This window comes from Chinchilla lanigera, unplaced genomic scaffold, assembly GCF_000276665.1.
Source record: "Chinchilla lanigera isolate Chin_1 unplaced genomic scaffold, ChiLan1.0 scaffold00064, whole genome shotgun sequence".
NCBI lineage: Eukaryota > Metazoa > Chordata > Mammalia > Rodentia > Chinchillidae > Chinchilla > Chinchilla lanigera.
The window spans coordinates 1866345-1892432 of NW_004955465.1; the positions used below are offsets into that span (position 1 = coordinate 1866345).

Genomic DNA, 26088 nt, shown 5'->3' on the forward strand with positions numbered 1-26088 from the left:
CCAATACTTTCTATATTGATGTAAATACATATAATTTGTACAAATCCCAAGGATAATCAAAAGATATAGAAGAAGCTCATATTTGGTTAAAATATTATATGAATATTTCACAGATAAAATATCTTTGGACAATAGATTTTTAAAATTTTCAAATATCTGTTGAGTGATCAGACTAAAATGACTTAAAATTTATCACAGCAGAGAACTTGACCATATTGTTTACTACTGTCTCTCCTTCCCTAGGCATAATGTCCACCACAGAGTAAGCACTTAATAAGTGTTGAAGAAGGTAATTAGTTATAGTTGTTTTACATAGATAATTAACAAATGGTTCACTGCCTGTGAAGTCTGTGAAAATGGCTGATAATGTCATCAACTGGATCCGGAGTAGGTAGACCTGGTGGTACAGTGTGTTCCAGTCAAAACTATTGGCAGAAAAGATTCTTGGACTCTGAGATACTCAAGTAGCAGCTTCTAAAAAATTTACCAGAGTTGGAAGAACAGAAAACCACCTGCTTCTACAGTCCCATATGTACAAATTGCATCGAGTTCATTTCACATCTCATATGAATTTGTACATTTTCTCCATCATACTGGCTGTTTTTAAACTTTCGATATTAAATTTTAATTTATCATGTGGCAAGTGAAAATAAAATACAGACCAAGATTAGCCTTGACCACTATAATACAAATTTAAAGTGGGAGCTGTGTTATGCAGTCATTAGGCCCATGATTAACGAGTTCAGTAAATGGAAACAGATTTATGTCCTCATATTGTATTTACTACGTGACTAGTTAACTATGTGGCAACAGATGGCCAGATCCAACTTTCTCCAAATAAATGTTTTTCAAAAATAGCTAGGATATTTATTCTAACTTTTTTTCCATAGGAGATGTGAATTCATTAGGGATGTTTTTTTGGGGTAGCACCTTGATTTATTTTGAAGTTACAAACATTAAGAATATGATGTGGTGTGTCTGTGTCCTTGGGTAATTGATTGATGTGTCAAGAGCATTATGGAAGATTAGATTAGTCTTGGGAAGAAGAGAGACTGTCCTAGTTCATCCTTGTCACAGGCTGCTGTGGCCAGGGAGGCAGGCAGGGGTCCTACTTGCACCCTTCTCCCTCGACATCACACAAAGGAAAGCCATGCGTTGGTCAGCTACAAGTGACTCAGGAACTACTTATGGACATCTTCCTTTATCTTACAATGATAAGTCCCTGCCACTTAATGACAGGGACATGTTTCAAGAAATGAGTTATCAGATGATTTTATTGTCATGGAAGCATCCTAAAGTACACTTCCACAAACCTAGACTGTCCTGCCTGCTACACACTGATGCTGCATCCTACACCTTGCTTTTAGGACCATGATGAACAAGACCACATGAGACTAAATCAAGTACAAGAGACAACACCGCAATTGAGAGTTGTAAGTATGAGATGTAGCAGCCTGCTGCCTGCATAACATAGGGTACTGTGTTACAAGTAAATTTTTTATAAGTAGAAGAAGCATACTCTAAATGATAAAAGATATAGTAAATACCTAACCCAGTAACAAAGTCTTCTACTGTCACTATGAAGGATTATGCTCTGTCTATAAACATATGTGCTCTACTTCTAGACAACTGGCAGCACAGTAGGTTCATCTACATCAGCATCATCACAGACATCTGTAATGTGCTGCTTTATGATGTTATGATAGCTACAGTGTTGCCAGGCAATAGGAATTTTTCAGCTCCATTACAACCTTATGGGAGCACTGCTGTATACGTGGTCTGTTGTTGACCAAAATGTTCCTTTGTCGTGCATGACTTTAATTAGAAGTGACTTTGCCTCTTGGAACTAAACTGGTTTTGACACCAAGGGCCTTGGTTCTTGCTAGTAGCCTCAAGTTAAAACCATCCAGAGTAATAGTCTGTGTCAGTGGGTGTGATGTTACATTTAAACATCCCACAGATCCATAGAGGCTCAAAAAATTATTGTTTTGGATATATTCAAATTAGTATTTTGAATATATTTCTTATGAAGTATTGGGAAAGTATGACACATGCCTCTGGGTCTCAAGTTCACTGTGTGGTTGAAAAGATAAGATTCAAGAGCACTTTACAAACTGTAGGGGTTTTGCTAACACCCATCATAATGATTATATACAAAGACATCCAGTCCTACCAAACACAGATATAAGGATATAATGAAGCAGATTCCCAATACAAAAACAAAAAAACAAGCACATGTATCTGTATGAGACACTATTATCATGTGTTTTAATTTTATTAATTGTTCGAGCTTCTGGTTGGACACTTTTATGTCTACTCACATGACAGTCTTTTGTTCTTTACATCCAGCTCTATTCTTTAGATTCCCAATGTGAAAGCCCTCAGCACAACTGTCTTAGCAGAAACAGTTTATCTGCATGTGTTTAGGATACATTTTCTGGAGAGTAAACTTAATTACATCATTAATTAACCAGTAAATGAGAAAAAAAAAAGGAAAGATGGGCTTGTGAACCAAAGGATTTCTATTTCTGACACATGATGGGAGAATACTGGATACTTTTTGTTAAAGTTTGATATTTTTAAGCACTTTATGAGAAGTAGATATTCTGGCAAAGTGAAATGTCCATGTGGTTTTAAAGATTTTTTAAATGCTAAGTTGATGCCTAAAGCAAATATTCACAGCTCAGATATTACAAGATCTGTGAAGTCTGGGGTTTTATATTAGAATTGAGACAAGACTTTTGCTGACAGCCTGCTGGTTCTGTCACATGTGGGTCTTGGGGCGAATTTGAAATGTGGTGTTTTTCAAGTATTTGATTTAAAACTAAGTAATAGCATATAACATTATACTTCCTATTTCTTTAGGGAGGTGATAAATCGTTCAAAGTCTACAAAATACACTAGTGAACCGGGTGAACTTAGATGTTGCCAGTTATAGTAACTGCAAGTTAACTAAGGAAAATATAACCATATCTCACATCAACCTTAAAAGATCAAGCTGATGTACAATACAGACATCCAGGGGACCACCTCCAAATATGAAATTTCAGTTGGTGAGCATCTATTAAGAAGCCTTGGTGTGAAATGGATTTAGTTGTGATAACCAGTTCTTTTATTTATTTATTTTTTTGTTTGTTTGTTTGTTTTGGTTTTTCTCCGGTACCGGGAACCGAACTCACGACCTTGCGCTTGCCAGGCAGGCGCTTTTGCCGCTGAGCTAAATCCCCAGCCCCAACCAGTTCTTTTATATGAAGACGTAAAAAAGCTTTTTTCCTTCACAGCACTAGGGAATGAACCCAGGGCCTTGTGCATGCTAGGCAAACACTCTACCACTGAGTTATTCTCCAACAAGATGCTCAATATAACTTTTAATAACTGTGTATCCATTTTCACTTCAGAAATGGCTATTTTCAAATTTCTATTAAAGAGAGATTTCTGCTGCATGTTCAATCAGTTCACCAGATTGTCTTATTCTTTTCATTATTTTAAAGGGAATATTTTCTTATTTAAAGGTCTCAACATTATCACACATCCATGTTGAATTTTTATACAACTGTCTGGAAATTCTATTGGTTTTGGTATTGGCTTAAATTAAAAAATGGAATTGAAAATAGAGTCCATTTGCCATGATCTGTAATCACTTCTAACACTTTTCTGAGCTTGAATGACACATCCTAGTATAAACAGAAAGTTTAAACACGGACTATCAGGCTGTGTTTGTCATGCTTTAGCCAGAATATATTAGCATAGACCTTTCAGTTTCAGAGCAATTTGAAGGATGGTAGTTTTGATCAATAAATTATTTCCTGGGAAGAGCTGATGTATGCTAAACCCAATTAGTGTATTTGCTTGGTATTTGAGAATAATGGGAACCAACTCTAAGTATCATTTACCCTACAAAAAAGTAAAAAGCACTACAGAAGATGAACATATGGTCCAAGCACTGTGGTAGAAAAAAATGTTACTGTAGGAGAAAGGCCATTGTGCAGAGAATTGGGCATAAAATATCTCTTCCATTTTAAAATAAGTCGGGATAAGACAAAACCTTCAGGAAAAGAGGATACTTCTCCATTGGATCCCAATATCTGTATAGCGATAATTGGCATTATCACTACCCAGTGTCAGAAAATTGGCTTTCTCTCCTTATGAACTGTGTCTATGCACTTATTTGTAAATGAGTCATCAGAGTTGGTGCCCATATAACTAATGTTTGAAAAATTCTATGATAAAAAGCAAAACGTGAACCTGCATAGCCTGAACTGGTACCTAGAACATGTCCAGCACTGTAGTATTCAGGGTCCCTTCTTCAGGTAGCAGGTCAGTGAAGCAGGGAAGTCAGATTAGCCACAGGTTTGTACAAAACTTCTAGTGTGTCCATGTGGTGTCTGTGTGTTCTCACCTCTCCTTCATGGCCAATGCCCTTCCCTGAGAAATCAACTTTTCTGCCTCACTCTCTCATGTCTATTCACTCTTCTACCCACTGCTACTGTCACATGTTGAAAGAGGCACTGATAAAGTTACTGTTTCCTCTTTGTCAAATAGCAAGATAATGGTTTAGTCCTCCATGATCTGTCTGCTGCATTTGACCCTGCAGTTCCTAACATTTCTCTAGAAAACCCCTTCTCCTCTCCTTGCTTTTCTCTCCCCTGCCATCTCTGTATTCCTCCTCAGCTGTCATGGCAGCCCCTCTTCTCTCCAGCCCTTTAAAACAGATGTTCCACCGGGAGTCCCTTGCTATTCTGTTCCAGCTCTCTCGATGACTCCCTAGCAGTAGTCTTCCCAACTTTTTGTGGCAAATAGAGCGAAGGATGGCATGTTAAAGGCACAGCTGGGTAAATCATACGCCTCACCTGACTGAGGGACACTGGTCAATGACCTCTTGCTGTGGTGGTTGGGCTGTCCAAAGGCTGAAGGGATCTGTTCTTTACACAGTAAAGTCCACTGATGATCCACTGAACAGGAATCACTGGACTGGGAGATCTTTCTCACTGATGATTGTAGAGAACCCTTCTCCTGAGTTCCTCACCCATGGATTCACTGCTTGCTAGATCCTTCTCTAGGATGTCACCCTGAACCCGCTTATCCAGGGCACTTTTGTCCACCTAGTGAGTATCTGTCTCATCTGCTGTCTCCTAAACTGGTAAATAAAACCCTCTGTCTGACTAGTTGGGCAAAGGAGGAACTCAGAAGTCATTTATTTTGCTTCTCCACTCTACACAGTCAGGTCAGTATGAAGTCCAGGATATCCAGTAGCACTTTTAAAAAATATTTTCATTCCAAATCAGTTTCCCATTCTTGCTATCACTTCCTTCTTTTAGGCCTTTATTGCATTTTGCCAAATGTGTAGACTGCCTTCAGCATAAGGCTACTATGCTCCATCTCCCAGGAGCTTTTAGAAGCCAACATTTAGAAGCCCTGCACTTTTCAATTCCCCCTTGACTATCCTCTGCATTTTCCTGCTGCCACAACATACTCTGTCCTCCAGCTTTCTTGTTCTTGGTGTTGTGTGCATGGGATCTGCCTTCACACACTGCCTCTCTCCTCTCACTCTCAGAGGGACACCCTCATCCCTGAACCCACTTACTTGGCACCTTCACTGTGAAGCAGATCCTAGTTGTCTGCTGTTCTACAGTGTGGAGATCACTCAATCCCTACTGTTCCATTGCTTTGCCATTCCACAGCTATCCTCCACATCTGTGTACCTCGAGGAAGAGATACCTTGGTATCCCTATGGCCTCTGTGGTGCTGTGCTGATAATCTATGGCTATTTTTGAAGAAATGCATAAACAATTTTGTAAACCAGGGGAAGCTAAATGCTAAATGCACCTTGTTCAAGCTATTTACTCTCATTAAGATGCCCTTTGGTTCCTGAAACTATTCTCCTATGTCCCTCTACACATGGCTAATTCCTTGGGAATGATCCTATTCTACTTGTCCTTTGAGAACCAGCCTGCGAACCCTGCTTTCTAAAGAGTCCCTGACTCTCCCAGGCAGGATGGTCTCATCATTCTCTGTGTCTAGTAATGCTCTGACTATTATATGACTACATCTCCATCTGTTTATAATCCCTTTGCCCAGCCAGAGTCAGGGTCCTAAGAACGATGGGGATGCTTACCTATCTTTGTCCCCAGTGTCTAGCACATGGTCTAAGCACAGGCGATGCTAAATAGACGTGTCTTGTAAAACAGAGGTGTTAATACCTAAAACTCTATTACTACTGTCACTGTTCTGGCAGAGTTGTAAAACAAGTGTAAGAGTCCCCATGATGGGAGGACACAGCAAGGAGTCTTTCCAAAGGAATGGTACGAGGACCTGAAGTCCTCACTGACTCATACCCTGCTTCCCACATCCTGTGACATTTCAAATTGTATTACCATCCCGAGTGGTTAGAATAATAACTGACTAACCATTGGTATATCACATCTTTTACCTGATTACTGAGTTAAATAGTTTACCCCAGGAATTGAGTTGCCTAAGAGACTCGAATCTGCCTAGTCACAGCCTGAACTGTGGGGTTGGACAGCTTGCTTAAGGCTTCCACCCAGGGGGCTAAAGAGATTTTGCTCCTAGGCTCTAAGCAGATCTGTGCCAAAGGGGGGACCAAAGTGAAAACATCAACTCATGGAGGGATCTTGCAGCGGAGCCAGCTGGCTGTGCTAGCCTAAGCCTGTCTGCAGCTCTTCTCCCAGCAGGAGCAAAGTCTCTGCAGTTCATTAACATCCTTGGCTGACTGGGCTAGCAGTCTCTTCTAATAACACCAATGACTATTTCCAGAGTGCTCACTGCGTACCCAAAACCATCCTGACGACTTTATGCGTGTTGCCTAATCTAATCCTCACAACTGTGAAACAGATGCAATTACTATGCCATTTATCCAAGAGGAAGAAAGACACAGGGGGCTTCATCAAGGAACTCAAGGCCATGTGTGGGATTCAATCTCCATGAAATGGACTCCATAGATCATGGTCTAACCCATATACCTCAACTCAAACCAACTCATTCTTTTCTCAAAAAGAGAAAGCAAATTAAAAACAATGGTTTTGCCCATTCATACTAATTTGCTCTACCATAATCCAAAGGTAAGTAAAATCTGTCCTTCATTCCAATGGACACTTCCCAGGATCTGTTGTTCCAGCAGGGTTTGATGGTGATGATTGTTCCTTTCAGGACATATCCTCTAAAAAGGGAACTTGATGGCATCGTAATTCATTAAGTAATGTTGTTTACCTAGTCATAAACTCATCAAAATCAAGCAATTCTAGTTATCAAATGACAAATCAAACTGTCCTGATGGGCTAGGTCTCACTTTCTACATCAAAGATCATGGAAAGCCCATTTTGCAGTAATATTTATGCTGAATACCACTTACAATTTCTGTTTGGTTCATGTATTCAGCTCGAATATCCTTACATCACACAAACAATGTTCATTAACACCTTTAAAGTTTGTCTGATTATTTTTCCTGGAATTTTTCATCCTTAGGCTATTTTCTTACTGAGTGATCTCTCATTCTGAATCCATTTATACATTTTCTTCCGTATGTCAGAGTGCTTGAAAACATGCCCTGGAGAGCTTTAATATGCACAAAAGAAGCAAACGTTATCAATCATCACCCTACACAACCTCTGTGCATAAATGTAAAATTCAAATTTGGTTTCTCAGTGCATGCATGTGTACTCTTTCATGACTGTTACTGGGTGCTACTTGAAAGAGAAAGGAAAGCGTGTTAAGGAGGTTTGTTTAGGCCTACGGCCAGTCAGGTACCTATTAGGAGACTTCACTCCATCTGTAGCTGCATTCTCTACGTGTTGGCAACTACTCAAAAAACAAGCAAACAAAATATTGCCCCACATGGCTTAAAAACTTATTTGACCTGCAAATATATAAATATGATTTATGGAGGCTGTCTGTGTAAGGCCTACATATGAGTATTTTTAAAAAGGTTTGATGTAGTTAAACAATTGTGATGAGCAGAGAGACGAGGGGAATTTTAAATAGCTGCTTACTTCTTGCTTCTAGATGCACCTGTCCGGCTGGCAAGGCCAGGACGGAGCCCCTGGAAATGACTCACAGTTACTTGATTGTAAATGCACCAGTAGACTTAATGTGTTGTGGTAACATTAGGTGCAAACGTGGAAGTGCTGCATAATATGTGGGGATGCTGACCACCTTCAGCTTTTTATTGAAAGAACTGCAAATATCAATTGACTTTTACTTTCATCAGTGTCCAAAGTATAATGTAAGGTGATAAAATACTTTCTATGGAAAGTTGTTTAAATATACCCGTGTCATACATATTTATATCTGCTTTAAAACTGAAGACTGTTTTCAGTTGAGATGTTTTTAATTCTTTACCATAGCCAGATTGATTTTTCCATTTTAAAAATGGGAAAACAATCATAAAGTTACCTATCAACACATCCCTAGATCCCTTGAAGGGAATAAACATTAGCATGTCAAGTGGCCAAATTTAATTGATCAAGCAAAATCATTCTGTTAATTTTTGGCCGCAAAACAAAACAAAACATTTGCCTAGACTACTTGCATAGATACTTAGTACTTAAAGCATGCCTACCAAATAGTAGACTCAAGTCTGGGTACTGTGCAATTGTATTGATAAAAAAGGTTAGCAACCAGTGCTCTAATTTATAGGAGTATGTGTTGATTCTCAGTTTTCTCCATGACCAATTTTAAAGAAATGTCATTGATGGAAGAAATGTGCATAGACAAATCTTGTGAAACTGTGTGAGTTGGTACCATCATACCTGTGGAACTGACCTACCACTACATGCTTAGATTCTGCAGAGTTTTCCTTTTCCATTTCTTTTCCTAACTTAGGGTCCACAGAGCTCTGTCAGTCATAATTTCCTTTTTCAAAGTGTGCTAGTTGGAATAGATACTGTCTAAGGTTTCTATCAGCTCAATTCTTTAAATACTTAAATAATTTTCCTACTCATAATCTTAAGGCAGCCTGAGTACAGAATGGAATTGAAGAATAATTCTGTTTAATCCAAGTTTATACTTTAAAGACTTGGAGATGAAAGATGGTTTCAACACAGGATGCCTTATTTCAATTTCATTACTGTTCACTTTGTAAAATTTAGGGAAGATTTTCAGAAATGTATAACATGGGGGGCTCCTGTGATTTTGTCCTGAGGACGTCAGTTCCTATAACACAGCTCAAAAAGAAAACATTCTGGGGAATGAGGAGAAACATACTATGGTTATTCTCAGTACCTACTTCATTTCTATCTCTACATTTTCAAAATAGGCAAAATCAAGAGCATTCCTTGAAATGTAGATTAAATATCCAGGCTTCTTTGCAAGAACTGCACTACATTCTTTCTTCATGTTGAGGGGAGAACTGAGAGGGGGCTGTGAACCAAATACTGATGAAGAAAGGCTGATGGTATCACTGCAAGCGCCGCTGCAACTGCAAAGTGACATGAGGAAAACTCAGCATAATACTTTCCACATTTTTATGAGCTAAGCACAAACTCTATAGAGAACATCAGGTCCCTGAACCCTTCTTTGACAATAAGAGGGATTAAAGGAGTATATACAGCAGCACTGAGAGATCTGACTAGTCTTCAAGTAGCTCTAAGGTTTCTTTCCTTGCTCTAAAGATTCTGCATGCAGATATTGTTACAAGCAATAAGGACCAAATGCATGGAGATACCCACAGGTGTAACCAGAGGATGAATAATTCCCACAAGCTTGGTATAGAGATGGAGGGATAGCCACGTTGCCATGGCTCTGGTCCCATCCTTCACTCAAGTACTTTTTACATACATTACAAGCCATGTCCTCTACTCTCCATGCAGATTCAGGGGTGACTAAGGAAGATACATTTCCTTCCCTCAGAAAAGACACCCTTCCTTTCTAGATGTTGTAAGTACCAATGAATTTAATTGTTGATGAAACTGCTAAATTGTATTAAGTATACAGAAGACCTTTAATGGATGCTTATTAGATTCATATTTAAAGAAATAAATCATGGTAAAGATAAAAAGTTATATTTTCTTTTCTTATCCTACCATTTCCTATGAGAATATGAAAATGTAATGAAATAATTGCAATTGTGATACAATATCAAGATTTTGTGTTAATAAACTAAACCATGCCTGTTTCTTGCTTAGATTTTTGAAAGGTAGTTATTGTGTAATGACTATGCCAGGCACTATGTTCTATAGTCCCTCTTCATGCAATTCTCATAATTCTGAGATCTGGGTATTTCCATGTTATAGGTAAGCAACCTAATGTTCATAAACTGACCCTAAAATTGTCCGGTAGAGTCAAAATTCAAGTTCAGGTCTGAGACAAAAATCCACTTATCTTCTATAATGCAAAGCGTCCTCGAGTAGCTCAGTGATCAGACAGTCACTTCACCTGTACATCACTTGAACACCTCCCACGGGACCAATGATCCCCGGAGATATTCCTCCTCCTCTGCATGATGATGTGCCGCAAGTCAGTGGGAAGCTCACCTCCTGAGGAAGCCTGGAATTTAAACTTTTACTTATCAGCTTAGTCACTTGCCTGTTGCAGGGACAAGATACCCAAGACCCACAATTTAAAGGAAGGGAGGTTTATTTGGGCTCACTGCTTCAGTCCATGGTTGGCTTGCTGTAATGCAGAAACAAGATGGTAGAGGAAAAGCTGCTCAACCCCTGGCAGCCAGGAAGCAGAGAGAAGGGAGAAGCTGGGGACCAGAATGCACCCTTCCAGGTCATGCTCCCAGTAACACACCTCCTGCCACGTTCCACGTCGGGACAACCAAGTGAATTATAGAGTCTCCAGGATCCAATCACCTTCCCAAAGTCCCAGCTCTGGGCACACGGGCCTTTGAGGGGACATTCCAGATCTAAACTGAGGGGACTTTCTAGATCTCAGCCATAACACTTAACCCCTTGACTTTTTGCACCCACTCCTGGCTGTGCAGCCTCTAGACCTCCACCACAATTAAATCAGTGAGATACTCACAATATATTCATATTTGTGTATAAAGGGTCTGCTTACAGATTTTTTTAAAGACACACTACATATAGTAAATGGAGTTAATAATATAGCAGTAAGAGATAAGCAAAGCAATACCTGATGGTGTGATTTTGCCAGACGTAGCTCTGTCTTTCCTTTTTTTTTTTTTTCCCGGTACCAGGAATTGAACTCACGACCTTGCACTTACCAGGCAGGCACTGTGCCACTGAGCTAAATCCCCAGCCCCTGTGTTTCCTAAATTGTCACTGGTACCCTTTCCACCTCGGTATTTCTACTCCACTGTCTTTAATAACCAGTATCACAGAGGCTATGAGACGCAGATTCTAGTGGCTATAACTCTGTTGAATTGTTCTTATAATTGGGCTTAGGAAAGGGCTCTACAGATGATATATTTCTTTATGAGGTAGGTTTACAACAAGATTTGTTCACACCAATCATATTATATGAGCTGTAACTCAGAGGCCAATGAAGTCAGTTTAAGGCCAACTTGAGCTTAGTTTGGCTTGACCTGATGTTATTTTTTATGGATAGTTCCAGTTGGTCTTACACTTAACACACACTCCATTTATTTGGTTGCTGCTCTATGAGCCAAGTGGTAACATGGTTTGAGTCAGATTTTAGTGGATAAGAAAAAGCGAAGTGAATATTTTGTTTCTAGAAATACAAATGTTCTCAGGATACTTGAAAGCATATTACCTTCCCCATAGGTGTAAATATATGAAAAACAAAGAATTTTCAAATGAACTAAACAGCAAATGGAGCCTCCTTTACAGTGGTTGTTGGCAAGGCTGTCTGGCTGCTTCATAGCAGGAGCAGGATTTCTGAGACTGAATGATACATGGAGCATAGGGACCACCTTTGGCTAAACTTCAGAAATCACATTAGTGATTTATTTCTGCATATTCACAATGTACCTCCTCCATGAAAGGATAAAGGAATGATACCTGAGGCTCTTTATAACTTGAAAAAAGACTTAGTCATTGTGAAATTTTGCACCATTGCAGTAAACTACTGAGCATCTAATTTGCTTAGAACCCATTAACCAAATGTCTCCTATGATAAAGTTTATGTCAGAAACCATAAATTACATGCAGGAAAACTGTGGGCGATAAATTATGTGTAATAAGGAACCAGTGATTAACAAGAATTTGGTGTGGTAGGGATTACTCGTCACAGCTCCAGCCCCAAACAACTGCCTAAAAAGTTTTACTTGTTCTATGAATAACATTAGTAGCTTAGGAGGAGTCTCAAAACTGTAACACTCAGTGAAAATAAATAAGTGAATAACATCCTCAATCATTCATAATTTTGTTTTTGTCTGTTCTGTATCAACTGAACAACATGAATGTGGAGAAATTGTTTTTAGCCTAAAGTTTCTTTACACAAAAGGCAGCTTGAAGTCCTATGCTGCAGCTCCTGGCTGAAGTCACTCTCTTACTGAAAGATTGGCTTCTTAGCTGTTACAGGCATGTATCATGATCGGATAGAGCAGGAGTGCTCCAAGGCAGTGTGGCATGGTCTTCAGTGAACACAAGGCAGCTGGTCCCGCAGCTGTGCAAACTGTAATTCCATGGTGTAAGTGGGAGTTAATGAACAGCCCTAGACTTCCGCAGATCCACAGGGGACATTTAAGTCTCTTCCTCTCAGAAAGGGAGGCTTTGCTTTGAAACTTCTGGTTGTGTGTTTGTGAGCTCAAAACAAATAATTAGGGCATTCAGTTGAGGGAGGAAGGGGAGGGTGAAGAACAAAGAGGACTGCAAAGAAGGGCACCACCTGGTTATTTAGCTGAGTGTCTGTCTTGTGCCAAGCTGGACTAATGTCCCACATGGCCTTCTATTTGGCTGAGTGTGGGGTTTTGTTGCTTTTAGCTTCAAAATTATAGGATTCGTCTTCAATACTGTCATCAAGTTGAAAGCTGAACTGAGGGGACTGTACCAAGAAGGTAAAACTTTTTCCAACTCCAAAACATTTGTAAGATTCAAGAATCTGGTCAAGTGATAATATCCTAAGAAGATTCATTTTGTATAATGATGAGAAGCAAGACCAGAGACATGAACATGATTTATATTTAGAAACTAGTAAATGGTAGATTAGCCCCTTTGAACTATTAGGCTGACTTTTTGGTTGTGGCAAAGGCAACAATTTAGGGAGAGTCAGTTTCTTATTCATATTTTTATTTCTGTGCCTTATTTTCACCAGTTTGCCGTGGAAAGCTGTCTTGCATACCCAGACCACATCTGTTTCTGGCCTTTATTTGACACTTGCCTGCTGGCAAAGTATTTTCATATTTGGGTCTCAAAGAAGCAATGTTAATTAGGCAAGGTGTTATCCACACATTACAGTTTCCAAGAGTCAAAGAAATGATTGAGCTCCTAAGTAGTAGACATGGGGTTTGGAAACAGCAAATCTCCAAACTAATCATTGAGCAGGTATTCTTCTCAACTTCCCACAGCTAAGGTTCTGGGGATTTTTTATGCACTCACCTGACCTATACAGATAGCCTCTCAGACTGAAAAGTTGTATTGTCTCTCTTGATCCTGTCCTATATTAACCTCCTTCTTTTCTTTTCCCTGTAACTCTCTATCCTTCTTTGTTCCCTTGCCAGTCAAGCCTTCCTCCAAATTCAGAAGGTTATCAGAACTTCCAGTAGGTTTTTCTGACTTTTGTGTGGCCATTTTCAAAATATATTTCAAGGTAGTTTCAATCAATTTTAGTCAGAGGATAGACTACTTCTCATGTAATTTTCAGAGTCTAGGGATGATTGATTACTTTTCCCATTTTGGGGTATTTTATTCATTTTGTAAATCTAAGAAAGAGGGACTGAGTAAGAGTAAAACTTAACTCCAGGAAATGTTACTCCTTACATGAGCATTTCTGAATTTGGAATCTGTGTGGTTTTCTCATGGAAATAAGATATGGTCCAGAAAGGGTATCAATTTTGGGGGTAGTCTCTTGAAAGCATAAAGTAAAGATGAAGCAGAAAAGAGAAATATAAACCTCTTCTCTACTTCATGCTAATGAGATCTCACTATATGCCGACATTATTCTAGGTTTAAGGTTCATTAAATTATAACTTGTTTTGGTCTTCAAAACAAGATAACCAGATGGTCACTACCATTAGCCCCATTTTACAGGTGAGAAAACTGAGGAACAGAGTTAAATGTCTTGTCTAAAGTCACACAGCTCATCAGTAGCAAAATGGGTATCAGAACCCAGGAAGTGTTTTCTAGAGTATATGTTCACAACTACTGAAGTACCTTGGAGAAGACAGGTCTTTCCCGGTGTCTCTATTTCCCTTTTTTTTGCAGGGCTCTTTATGACTTCACAGGGTCTAAGCATTTTTGACTTTGTGGACACCTTTTACTACCAAATGTGCTAAAAACTGCATTTTATGACCATGCTGTATAAAGATAAAAATCTACAGGCTGCTTTATATTCATTTTGCCTTCTTCTAACTTTAAAAGAAATTAAAACATTTTTGTGGGCTTTTAAAATTAAAAGTGTCTGAGGGCTAAGTGGGCCTTGATTTTGGGATTCTCTTTCATTTTCCTTAATTCATGTCCAGGTAGGAGAATGAATTTACTACACTCTTAGCCATAGAGAAGAATCAAAAGGGACTTCCTTGCAAATACTGTTTCTGATTTTAGAAGTAGCTCCTAGCACTCCACCAATTAAGCCATGCTTTTGTAGCTGTGGGCTGTAAAATCATATACATTGGTCAGATAAGCATTTTGATAATTGAAATGTATTAGGGTGGCATGGAATAGGAAGGAGTGACCTAGAATAACATAGGAGACACCAGAATATGTTTGCACTTTCACTTGAATACTTTTAAGGTATTTGGGGGAAGATTTTATTATGTATACATTGTATTTCTTACAATGAGTCCTATATTTTTTAAAATGAGTTAGGATCTTTCCCTAATTCATCTCTCTTTCTTTCAGCTATGCTTAATTTTAAATGTGACCTCAGACTGAAGCTGGTAATATTAGCTTGCTCTCCTGGGGTAAATCATGGCCATTTAGAATGTAGGTTTTGAAGTCATATAGAACATGATTCCAATTCTAGTTCTTCCTCTTATTAGCTGCCCTACCTTCACTCAGTTATTTGACTTCTCTATGGCTTAGTGTCCATGTGGATAAAACAAGGACAATAATAATAACACCAATCACTTATGGTCCTTGTGAGAAATAAATGAACAAATGCTTGTAACATCGTTGACACAGTAAATGTTACTAAATGCTCTCCATATAGTAAGTGCTTTATACATACTAATGGCTCAAATATTACTTCTAGTCCAACCTCATTGTGAAACTGAGACTTGTGTAATTGCCTGTTTGATACTTCCACTTAGATGTCTAGTACACCTCTCACACTTGACTCAATTGTATTGGGGAATTCCTGAACATTTCAGCAGTAACCACAACCACCCTCTCTCCTCCCAGCCAATCAGTATCCTTGATCTTCTCTTTCTCTCACAAGCCACATGCAGTCCAACAACGAAGCCTATTGGACAGACCTTCAAAGAGGCACAGACTCTGACCACTTCCTGTTGCTGGGTTCTGCCTCACTGATGAGCCACCATGGCTTCTCTAGCTGAGTGTGATACTTTTCAAACTGCCTTACCTGTTTCCTCACTGTTCTAAGAAAGTCTTTCCTTAACACAGTAGCCTCAGTAATCTTTTGAAAATCTGCGAGTTTCTTTCTATGCTCAAACCCCTCTGCCGCCCTGCATTTCACTAAATGTAAATAAAAGTCTTTCAGTGGCCCACCTGACCCTGTGTGATCGGGTTTCTCTTGCTCTCCCAACCTCCCCTCTTACTGTTCTCCTCACTCACTCCCCTGCAGCCACGCTGGGCTCCTTGCCACACCGGAAACACGCCTGGCTTAGAGACTTTCTCCTGGCCTTGCCTCGGCTTCTTCTCCACCCATAATGATACTATCCTTTCAGTTGCATTGAAGAACTTTGACCAAATTCCTTCCCTCATTGCCAACATCGCAATCCATTCTTGCTCCACCTCTTCACTTGCTTTTTTCTTTTTGGCCTAAACATGTATTAATTTATGACATTTATTACAGGGTAAGTATCCTTAATCTAAAGAATGCTCCAAAATCCAAAATTTTTCAACATCATCAGGGTTTTGCATTTTTTGATTAGGGATACTCAGCTAACAAATGTCCATGTAAATATCCAAAATAAAGAAAAAATTTGAAACCCTTCTGGTCCTAAAAGCATTTTGTATAAAGGGTACTCAACGTCCATATTTTTTATTGTTCATGATCCATTTTCAGAAGTTAAAGTTCACGAGGGTCAGGTCTATTTGTTTGTTCATTAGTCTATACCAACTGTCTACAATGGTCTGCTACATAGTTAACTGTTCAATTAATATTTGTTAATTGAATGGTACCACATTATTCTTTCCCACCCTTGAAATACAGACTATAGGTACAATAAAGGAGAAATTTCAGAGTAATAAAACTCTCTATATCTTAGATTAAACCATGGTTTAATATTAAATCAACTTCTGGTTTGGTTGGTAGAAATTCGGGATAATGGGACTTTCTATATGTATAAAAGGCAAATGAGCATGGTGAAGTTCAGAACAGCTACAAAACCAAAGCGTCGTGTATACAGCGACACCCCAAGTATCTACTATCAGAGATTCCGCTGCTGAGCTGTTAGTTTAGGGTGTGCAAGCAATGCAGAAAAAATCAATAAGAAACTTACAAACTTTTACACAGCACTTAAATTCATAAATGTTAAATAACTACGAGGGTGAGATCATTCCTATTGTGCTTTGGTAACCTTTGTAGAAAGTCACTTGAATCCATCGTCATTTAATAAGGCCATAAAATTGATTTTTGTCTTTTATTTAATTATCCTTCATTGTATAAAAGACTTATAAATTACAGTATTTAAAATGTGAACATGGGGCTGGGGATTTAGCTCAGCAGCACAGCGCCTGCCTAGCAAGCATGAGGTTGTGAGTTTGATTCCCTGTACTGGAAAAAAAAAATGTGAACATATCCTATTTCCCCCCTGAAAATTATATCCAGCTTATTACCTACCAAAATGGGCAAGGACAGTGGTGAAATACATGTGGAACACGATGTATCTGGGTTTTTTAAGACTCCTTCTTGTTTACTAGTTATACAGTATGTCCTCTTTCATTGCTTTAAGGGAAGGTGGGAAAAGTCAGCTCTACAATTTGTGTTTCCGCGCAAATCTTAACTCTTTGGCTTGTATACTAAGTACTGGTTATGAATTTAAGTTGCATAAATCAAGGAATAACTACATAAATAATGCTTAAAATATTTGTTTTAGTATTAAAAGTATGAAAATATATTAATGTGTCATTATTGTATTTATGATGATCAGTAATGTATTTGCCTCTATCAGCTTTTATGTCAATGAAGAAAAAAGGAAAGCAGTTCTTTATAATTTGTGGCCAGGTCGGTGCCTAGGTTAGGACTACTCCCTCTGAATTCCACAGGAGTACATTACAACAATTCTAAATCCTCCATCGAGCTGGTGTGCATACATGTTTAACTCCCCTGGCATTCTAAAAGATTAAAGGGAAAATATAGATCTTGCACATTTATTTAATTTTAATTATAAAAGAGAATATTTTAAAACAGTTGAAAGGTCAATTAAGAAGTAGATTCATATTTTGCTTATTAATTCTCCATTTATTCCTATGATTTCACCAATATCCTATTCAGTCACGGGACAAGTATTTTAGAATATTAGCCTGCTTAAGGTTAATCTTTAATGTACAAATTAAAAATAATTTAAATGTAGAAGTGTGTCTATACAATATACATTTATTCTTTGAAAATTCAATATCACTTTGCTGTGACCAATTATTTTCATTCTTATTGTAATTCTCTTATCTTCTATGTACCATAAATAGGACTATACTTATATAAAATCAGTGGTATAACTCATATTCAATAATATAGCCAAAATTAGAGGCACAAGTTATTTTGAGATTGCATGTGGCTTTAGAGAGTTTAAATTTATATTCCTCAAATTAGAGGTGAGTGAATAAAGCTCAGAGAAGTTAAATAATTTGCCCATGGCCATCATAAAGAGATGCATTAAAATAAACTTTAGACTCTTCTCATTTTTCCATACAAAACATGCTTCTGTGGGGTTCCATGGAATTAAATTATTCAGACATGTACAGCCAACATGAAGAATAATTTACTGCTTGGTCATAAGGTAATAGTAAATATAATACTTGGATGTTTTAAAAAATAATAATAATGCTCAAACCATAGATGCAAAGAATATTAAATCACCCAATACAGACTTTCTGCTCCAGTTGTCTCATAAATATGTAAGTTGTTGTGGAAACAAAGACATGGTAAATGGCGAAGCTCAACATCTACACAGGTATTCATACTGTTCATTACTTACTGTCCTGTAGCTTGTTTATACTTATTCATACTATCTGGGGTGCTCTTTTTTTGTACCACCTTAATGGAAGACAACAGATTATCAGGTTAGCTTGTTTTTAACTATGGCCCAAAGGAAGGAAGCTCAGCGATGTCTTCAGTCATTTGAATTCCAGTAATTGAACAGAAGAGAAGCAACTCATAAAAGGAGAATCTGGGCCACCACATGAAACACTAAAGCCATAGCATCCTGCTTTCAGTGTGAAATCAGTAACAAAAATGTTGCAAGGTATACACTATGTTCCTTCAGTGAAATAGTAAAGGACAATGATTACCACACTTTGGATTGATAAAACAGTCTCAGTTTAGTATGAAAATGTTCCTAATTTGTCCAGGGACAGTTCCCAACACTAAGTGATGATCGGATATTCCGAGTTGCCATTTCTTAGTACCATGGGCTTTCATAATTTGGCTAAGAGATAAAGATTTTCCTTCTCAATAAAGCAGGAAATACATCTTCTGAGCTCCAACTTTTAACTTCAATCTAATTTTATGCCCCAGAGAGAGCAAGCCGATTCTAACTGCCTTTATCTTCTGGGCCTGACATAGTGAAAGAGACCAATAGAAGTCATAAACAGCTATGCTTAGGTGGTATTAGGCACCAAAACGGATCTCAGCTCTACAAAGACCATAAGCATGCTGGAGTTGACTATGTCTTACATTTGAAAATCTCTCTCATATAAAGTCATTCCAAACTATCAAAAATGTGTGAACCACCTTAGAATTAGAAAAGTGCTTATTCACCTCAATAATGCTTGGTATTGTTTCTGGGCTTTAAATATTCCTACATCATCATGGTGATTAGCCTTCCTTATTTGATATCCTTTTAAGAAATTTTAGATGTGTTTAATTTCTTCTGCTTATCATAACACTTTCATTTACTTTAGTGTGTAATTATAGATAACTTCTGAGTTTTAGTACCTTCTGTTTTTGTTTTTGTTTTTTTTTTTTTTGGTACTGGGAATCAAACTCATGACCTCAGGCTTGCCAGGCAAGTGCTTATGCCACTGAGCTACATCCTGGCCCTTTAGTACCTTCTATATTCTGGATACTCTTCTATGTATTGTCAGTATAAAGATAAATAAAATATATGGAAGCAGAGGAAAGAACCTGCCATATGGGCTGCAAATCTTCACCTTATTCACTTAATGCAGTGAGTGATTGACTTCATAAGGCAGGTTGAGTTCTTGCAAGCTAAATGTCAATGATGTTCATTACTAAGTGAGAACATAATCGGAAACACTTGCTACTAATGTGTGAACATACTCTTCTATTACAGAATGTCTTTTTAACACATTTGAATTTCTCAGGAAATAAACCCACTTCCCATGTTTCAAATGAGGCCTAATATATCCGGATCACCTTCAGCAAACTTATTGACTTAATATCCTTCATCATTTCTACTGTCTTCAGCAATCAATATTTACTTCTTCTAGATGTTAAACAGGAGTTTAAAACCTAGAAAAGATACTCTTTCATACAAATAAAAGATATAATTTAGAAAATTTCTATTGTCAGCTTTTTAAGTTTAGATTGAATCTGGAAATTAACATCTTCATGTAGAGATGAAAGACCAACATTTTGGTGCTGTACTTTGATTTGGGACTATTGGTGATGAAATATATCCTTCATTCAACCTGTGGCATTCTTTCCAAAATGATATTATTTAAATACTATCTTGGGCAAGGTGTAATTAAAGAAATGTTTTAGTATTTAATTAATATTATAAATAAATAAATAAATACTATCTTGGGCAAGGTGTAATTAAAGAAATGTTTTAGTATTTAATTAATATTCAAATTGCTCATCTACTTACTTTAGTGACTGTGCACATTAGTGGAAGAAATTTGGTAGTCAAGTGATTTTAAGATAGCCAAGTAAAATGTGTACTTATTTCCCTGAAGAAATGTTAAACCTCTAAAATACCAAGTATGGATTTACACATAATGAGTGTCTGCAGTAAAGGGAGTGTTTAACAGAAGCAGTTTAAAAAGTAAAGAATATCTCAGGAAAGAATAAACAATAAATAAGTGTTTGGAGGTATGAGAGGAAAAAAAAGGGCAAAGGAGTTCACGCTTGCTAAGTTGCTTGTAAATTGCTATTATGGACAAACACGAGTCTTACTGTGCCCAGATTGTGTAATTTATTGGGAGTTTGCAGGCTTCTCTGTTCAGCAATGCTGATAACGGCACTAATAGTTTAATTACAACTTGCTGCTCAAGGAGATAAACAAGGCTGTTTGCTTTCTAAAATCAGGGGTTACAATTACTTTTAAATGCGGGGGAAAGGAACATCTGCGAGTGCATCTCACTTTGTTAGGAAAGCAAGCAGAAACCAGCCGGAAAATAAACAAAGCCCCAGGAGCGAGCAGCCGGTGCAAAATTAGAGCAAAAGAACGCCTGATTTGAGCAGCAGAGCAGTGGGCGTGAAGAGTAGCAAACAGGCGGCAAATATAGGTGGGCAGGGATAGAAAAGTTTCTGCTGTCCACATCTCTTGCATTTTCCCTAGGAAATCTTAGAGATCTTAGTAGAGAGAGCCTGAGCACCCCTCCCTTCTCTGCCTCCCCACTCTGCGCTTCAGCACCACAGAGAGAGGACAGCTCCCAGACCGCAGCCAAGAGCTCCTGGAGACAGGCCCTTTCCACTCTATAAAGGTCCTTTCCACACATTTCTCTTTCTCTCTTGCCACTTTGCACTTAGGGATTTTTAAAGGGACATACAGAGGGTACGTAATACTTGTCCGGCTTATTTCCAGACCACAAAGAGGCAAGTCCTGCCTGAGTCAGTCTTTTAATTGGACTCCAGAGCAATTTGACCAAAATAAAACTTTGCAAGTCACTGGGTTTAATCTGTTGGCAAAGTGGTTCAAAGTAATTGAGTAGTAGCTGAAACTTGAAACTCTCATTTAGTGTTTTATTTTATTGTGCTGTCATAAAAGTACTAGCACAAGGTAAAAAAAAAAAAATAAGAAAGCTTTACAAACTGCTGCTTTAGCTCCTTTTCTTCTGTACTAAGGCAAAGACACTGAAGAATCAAAGCTGAGTTTGTTATCAGGGGGCCCAGTGGAATAATTCTCAATATCACTGAGTTGGAAAATAATCTTGGCCCTAAGAGAAGCTCTTCCCAGTCCTTTAAAAGACAACCTGTGACCAGCTGCTTAATGTAGAATTTAGAAGCTATAGATTCTCAATTCACAGTTCTGAGATGAGCACCATGAGCTACTACAGCACACCACAAAAAAATGCTTCCTCAGTGAAGTTCCCTTTTCTTCAGCCCCAGACTCAAAGGTCATCATATCAGAAGTAATAGGATGCATATAATTAAAATAACCAAATCACCAGCACAGGAAAATCACACACAGGTCAACCCAGCTACTCTGACACAGTCAGTTCCCACTCTTCCAACCTTGACAATGTGCTCACTTAGCAGTGCTTCTTCTTTCATGCCCAATATTCTCTTTCATCCAAACTCCTCAACAGGACATAACATACTCCTCATTTGCAGGGGTTCTTTGCTCCAACACACACACACACACACACACACACACACACACAAACACACACACACACACACACACAAACTTTGGCTCAGTTCCACTTTCAAGGGTTTAATTTCTTAAAGAAAAAAGTATTGTCTCCTTTTTAAAACTTATTTTGAAAGTAAGTCTGCAGCTAAAAGTTCTCGGGTTGCCCTGGAGTTGCTAGAATAATAGAGACTTTGGAGAGGAAGGGACGGGGGCTAGGGTCCAAGCTGAGTGGTCACAGGCATGGGCAGTACTGCAGATTTAGTGGTGAACAACTTCTGCCCAGAGTAACCTCATCAGGAGTGAGTTTGGAGCAGCAGCAGCGGGAACAGCAGACTCTGGCTTCTCTTATTAGGTAACTGGAAGTGGAGCCAACTGGGGGATCCCTCAGTCTTCCTCCTATTTTCCCTTCCTACCTTCCTCTCTGTCTTTCTGTTCCTTTTCCTCCCTCTTTCCTACCCTTCTTTTCCTCCCTTCCTTCTTTCCTTCATTCCTTCCTCCCTCTCTTCCTTCCTTCCTTCCTTCCTTCCTTCCTTCCTTCCTTCCCTCCCTCCCTAGCTTCCTTCCTGTTCTCTCTCCTTTCTTCCCTTCCTCCTCTACCTCAGCTATCTTTTCACTTAATTCTTTCTGGGCCACTTTGAGCACTAGTTCCAATGACAGCACCGAGCGCCCTAACCTGTGTCTTACAGACCATGCTTTTATAGGACAAGCACCACCAGGACTGCTCTGCAACTGCCCCAACAGCTTGGAGCAAGGGAAATGTTCCTTCAGACGGCGGCCCCGCCCCTCTCTCCACCCCGACACCGCAGCCAGCCAGCCGGGAGGCATTCACCCGTCCAAATCACCAGAGTCTGAATGTCACCAACAAGTTCCACGCTGTAGCAGCCGGGCTGCCAGCCTCACCCACCAGACCCTCCGCCCACAGCAGGCGCACCGCGCTCTGGGAGATCCCGGGGATCATTGTTAGAACAGATAACACTTTCTTTTCTTGCTGGAAGGGGGAAGCCCTCGTGTGACTCCTGGGCGGGTGTGGGGCTCCACGCGCCACCCTCCCCCACCTCCGCAACGCGCACACACACATGCACACACGCGCGCGCACACGCCCTCCACACAAAGAGCAGCAGCAGCGCCCGGCCGTGGCAGGGGCGCAGGGCATCTGGGGAGGGGACCGGGGGCGGGGGCTGAGCCAGCCGGGAGCAGAGAGGGAGGGAAGGAGCTGGGTGGCGAGCAGAGCCGGGCGCGAGGGGCGTCCTTACCTGCCCCCAGGTTGAAGGATATCCTGGCCTCCGCGAGGTACGGCGTGTCGCTCTTGGAGCGCACTCTCCGGATGGGCCGCCGGTCTATGTCATCCTCCGAAGATGCCGCCATTAATGTGGGAGGCAGGAGCAGGGTCGCCCGGCGAGCTGCGAGCAGGAGGAGAGGCAGAGGGAGGGAGGGAGGCCGGCGGAAAGGGGGAGGAGGGGAAAGGAAGAGGCTCACACATGGGAAGGGGGATGGGAGAGGAAGGGGAAGGGGACGGGGAGGGAGGGGGAAAAGAGAGGGAAAAAGGGAAAAAAGAGGGAGAGAGAAAGAAAGAGAGCGAAGGAGAGAAAAGGGTGAAGGGAGAGAAAGAAAACCCGTCAAGGATTTGTGGACTGGAGCAAAGCCCAGGCTATCCCTGGCTTGTGCCTGGGGCTCCCAACCCGCTCCCAGCGCAGCGCCCAGGGGTCAGTGCTCCAGAGGACAGCCCGCCTCCTGCCCGCAGCAGCCCCGGTTTCAGCTGTTGGCACAGACAGCCTAATGCGAAAAGGAAGACTGCACAGCAAAGATGCCCAGTCAGCACCGTGCCCTCTCCCTCCAAAGCTCACCCTGCTCTTCAGGTGCACACTAAGGTCTCTCTATCCAGGGGATTCTCTGGTCTGGGGAGGGCAGGCACAGAGCTGCAGCCTTGGTGCTGCCTGCAGCCCCTATTACTCTTGGGGTATAAGCGCCAAGCTGCAGACCCTACAAGCTTGGTCCTGCAGGAGGACATTGTAGCCAGGGAAGCCCTCTGGCCAGCCTCCCAAATTAGAGCTCAAATAGAGATAGAGGCAGATCTGAGATCCTCAGGAGATCTTTATCTGCCCTTCACAACTTAAAGGTGGAGAGGTGGAGAGAAAGTGTATTCAAGTTTGAAAGCAGTTCGGCAGCAAGAGTTCTAGAAATGAGAGTTTTGCAGGTAGACTAGGCACCTGCGCACAGAATTGAGCGGCCCTCTGCTACAGCCACTAACTTCTAGGATGCGTTTATCTCTACATAAACACCCATTCATCTTAACCTCCACTTTTCTCTCTATCCAGTCGTGTACTGCACAAATGACAGTCTTTGGAGCGGACCTGCAGTCTCTACCATCCTGTGTCATTGTTTCTGAAGGAGAGGTGAAGATCAAGGGGTTTTTCCTCCTTTGAACGTTTGCACTGCTGTCCCCCATTGCTCCCCACAATGCAGAAGAAGCAGCAGAAAGGTCTCTGGGGTGAAAATCAGGATGGTTTGATGCTTCCACTGGACCTATTGATGGGCTCGACTCTTTCATGTTTGTCTTTCTGCAACTTCTGTCACTTGGTCTTTTTTGTGCCCTGATGCTGGTACTCTTCTATCTAATAAGTGCTCTCCTGGAGTAGAGATACCCCTACACCGCGGTTGCCTCTGGTACAAAGGGAATCTCGGTGTGAGGTTGTGCCTTTCAGAGTTAGAGGAAGGAGTGCCACCCCGACTGCAAGCTTCTTTTGCAACCTCAGCTGTTGCTTCTCTCTCCTTTTGTATTTCCTCATCCTAAAACCTTCCCTGGCCTTTTGCATTCACATAGACACAGAAGTTCTTCAGTTTAGGAATGATGTGTCCGCCTTTGACCTTACAGCTTCCCCAGTCTCTACCATGCTACTTCCTTGACATTCTGTTTAGCCTTCCCACGGTCCTGGAGGACCCCCTGGTTCCAGTTTTTACTCCTAATCCCTTTCTTTCATCCCAGCCCTGGTTTCTATTCTCATCTTTCCATCAAGACCATTTTAAAAGGTCAATGTCTTTCTAACAGTTAGCTTCACTCTTTTCTGGTTTCTCTGAAGCATTTAGCAAACCATCCTTCTTGAAATTGTCCCCTCCTTTGGCCTCCCAATCCTGGACTGCCTCCCTAGCCACTTGAGCTCTAAGTGTTAGTTCTAATGTGAAACTGCTTGTCTTGGCAATCTGACTTCAACTGGTCCTTAAATCTCATCCTCCAGTATCTACTGTTAGTCTACCGGGAGTTGGTCCAAGTCTGGCTCGCTTCTGCATCTGCACCTGTGCTCATGTGGATACATGACAAATGTGTTTGCTGTAAATGTTTCATGTTCTCCCTAAGAATGCATTCAGGATATCAACCTAGCACATAGTAAATGCTGTAGCGATATTTTTGAATGAAGGGAAGGAGAAAAGGGAGGGAAAGTGCATGGAGAGAAGAGAGAAAAGTAGAGAAGGAAGGGTGAATAACTAGAGAGTAGCTAAATTGGGAACCAAGTTCATACCTGCCTAATTTCAAACCCTGTGTCCTTAGTGAGCAGTCAGTTCCCACAGGGGATTGGTTTCTGGGCATCCCTCCACCCATCACAGATACCAGAATCCTCAAATTTTCAAGTCCCTTATTTAAAATAGCATGGTATTTACATAGAATTCATACACATCTTCTGGCATACTTATCTCATCATTAGATTATATATATATATATAATATATATATATATGTAACTTTCATAATGTAAATGCGATATAAATAACTTATGCTGTATTTAGGGAATAATGAGATGAACAAAACATTTGTACGTATTTGATACAGAAGTGATTTGTTCTAATATTATTGCTGTTGATTTTGTGTATGTGGAACTCATGGACAGTGTATTGACTGTGTACTGATTTTGTAAGTACATATATTTGGTGTACTAGCCACATTTTACATTCACTTTTCTATGACTTCTGCCTTATCATTATATCATATTTATTTTCTGTTAATAATAGACTAGAAATAGATCCTCCTATTACAAAAGACAGCAAGAGGGATCTTTGGCTTATCAAATCAACTATCAAAGTTCAGATTTTTACTGTAAACCAACAGTATAA

General features: G+C 40.0%; 1 protein-coding gene across 1 annotated transcript in view; it reads right to left on the reverse strand.

Moving 5' to 3' along the window:
• Phactr1 (phosphatase and actin regulator 1) overlaps positions 1-26088 on the reverse strand; it is a 520403-nt gene that overhangs the window by 470927 nt on the left and 23388 nt on the right. The window contains exon 4 of the mRNA XM_005398816.2: positions 23239-23385. Within this exon, the coding sequence (XP_005398873.1) occupies positions 23239-23385 (147 nt within the window). The remainder of the gene's footprint in view (positions 1-23238; positions 23386-26088) is intronic.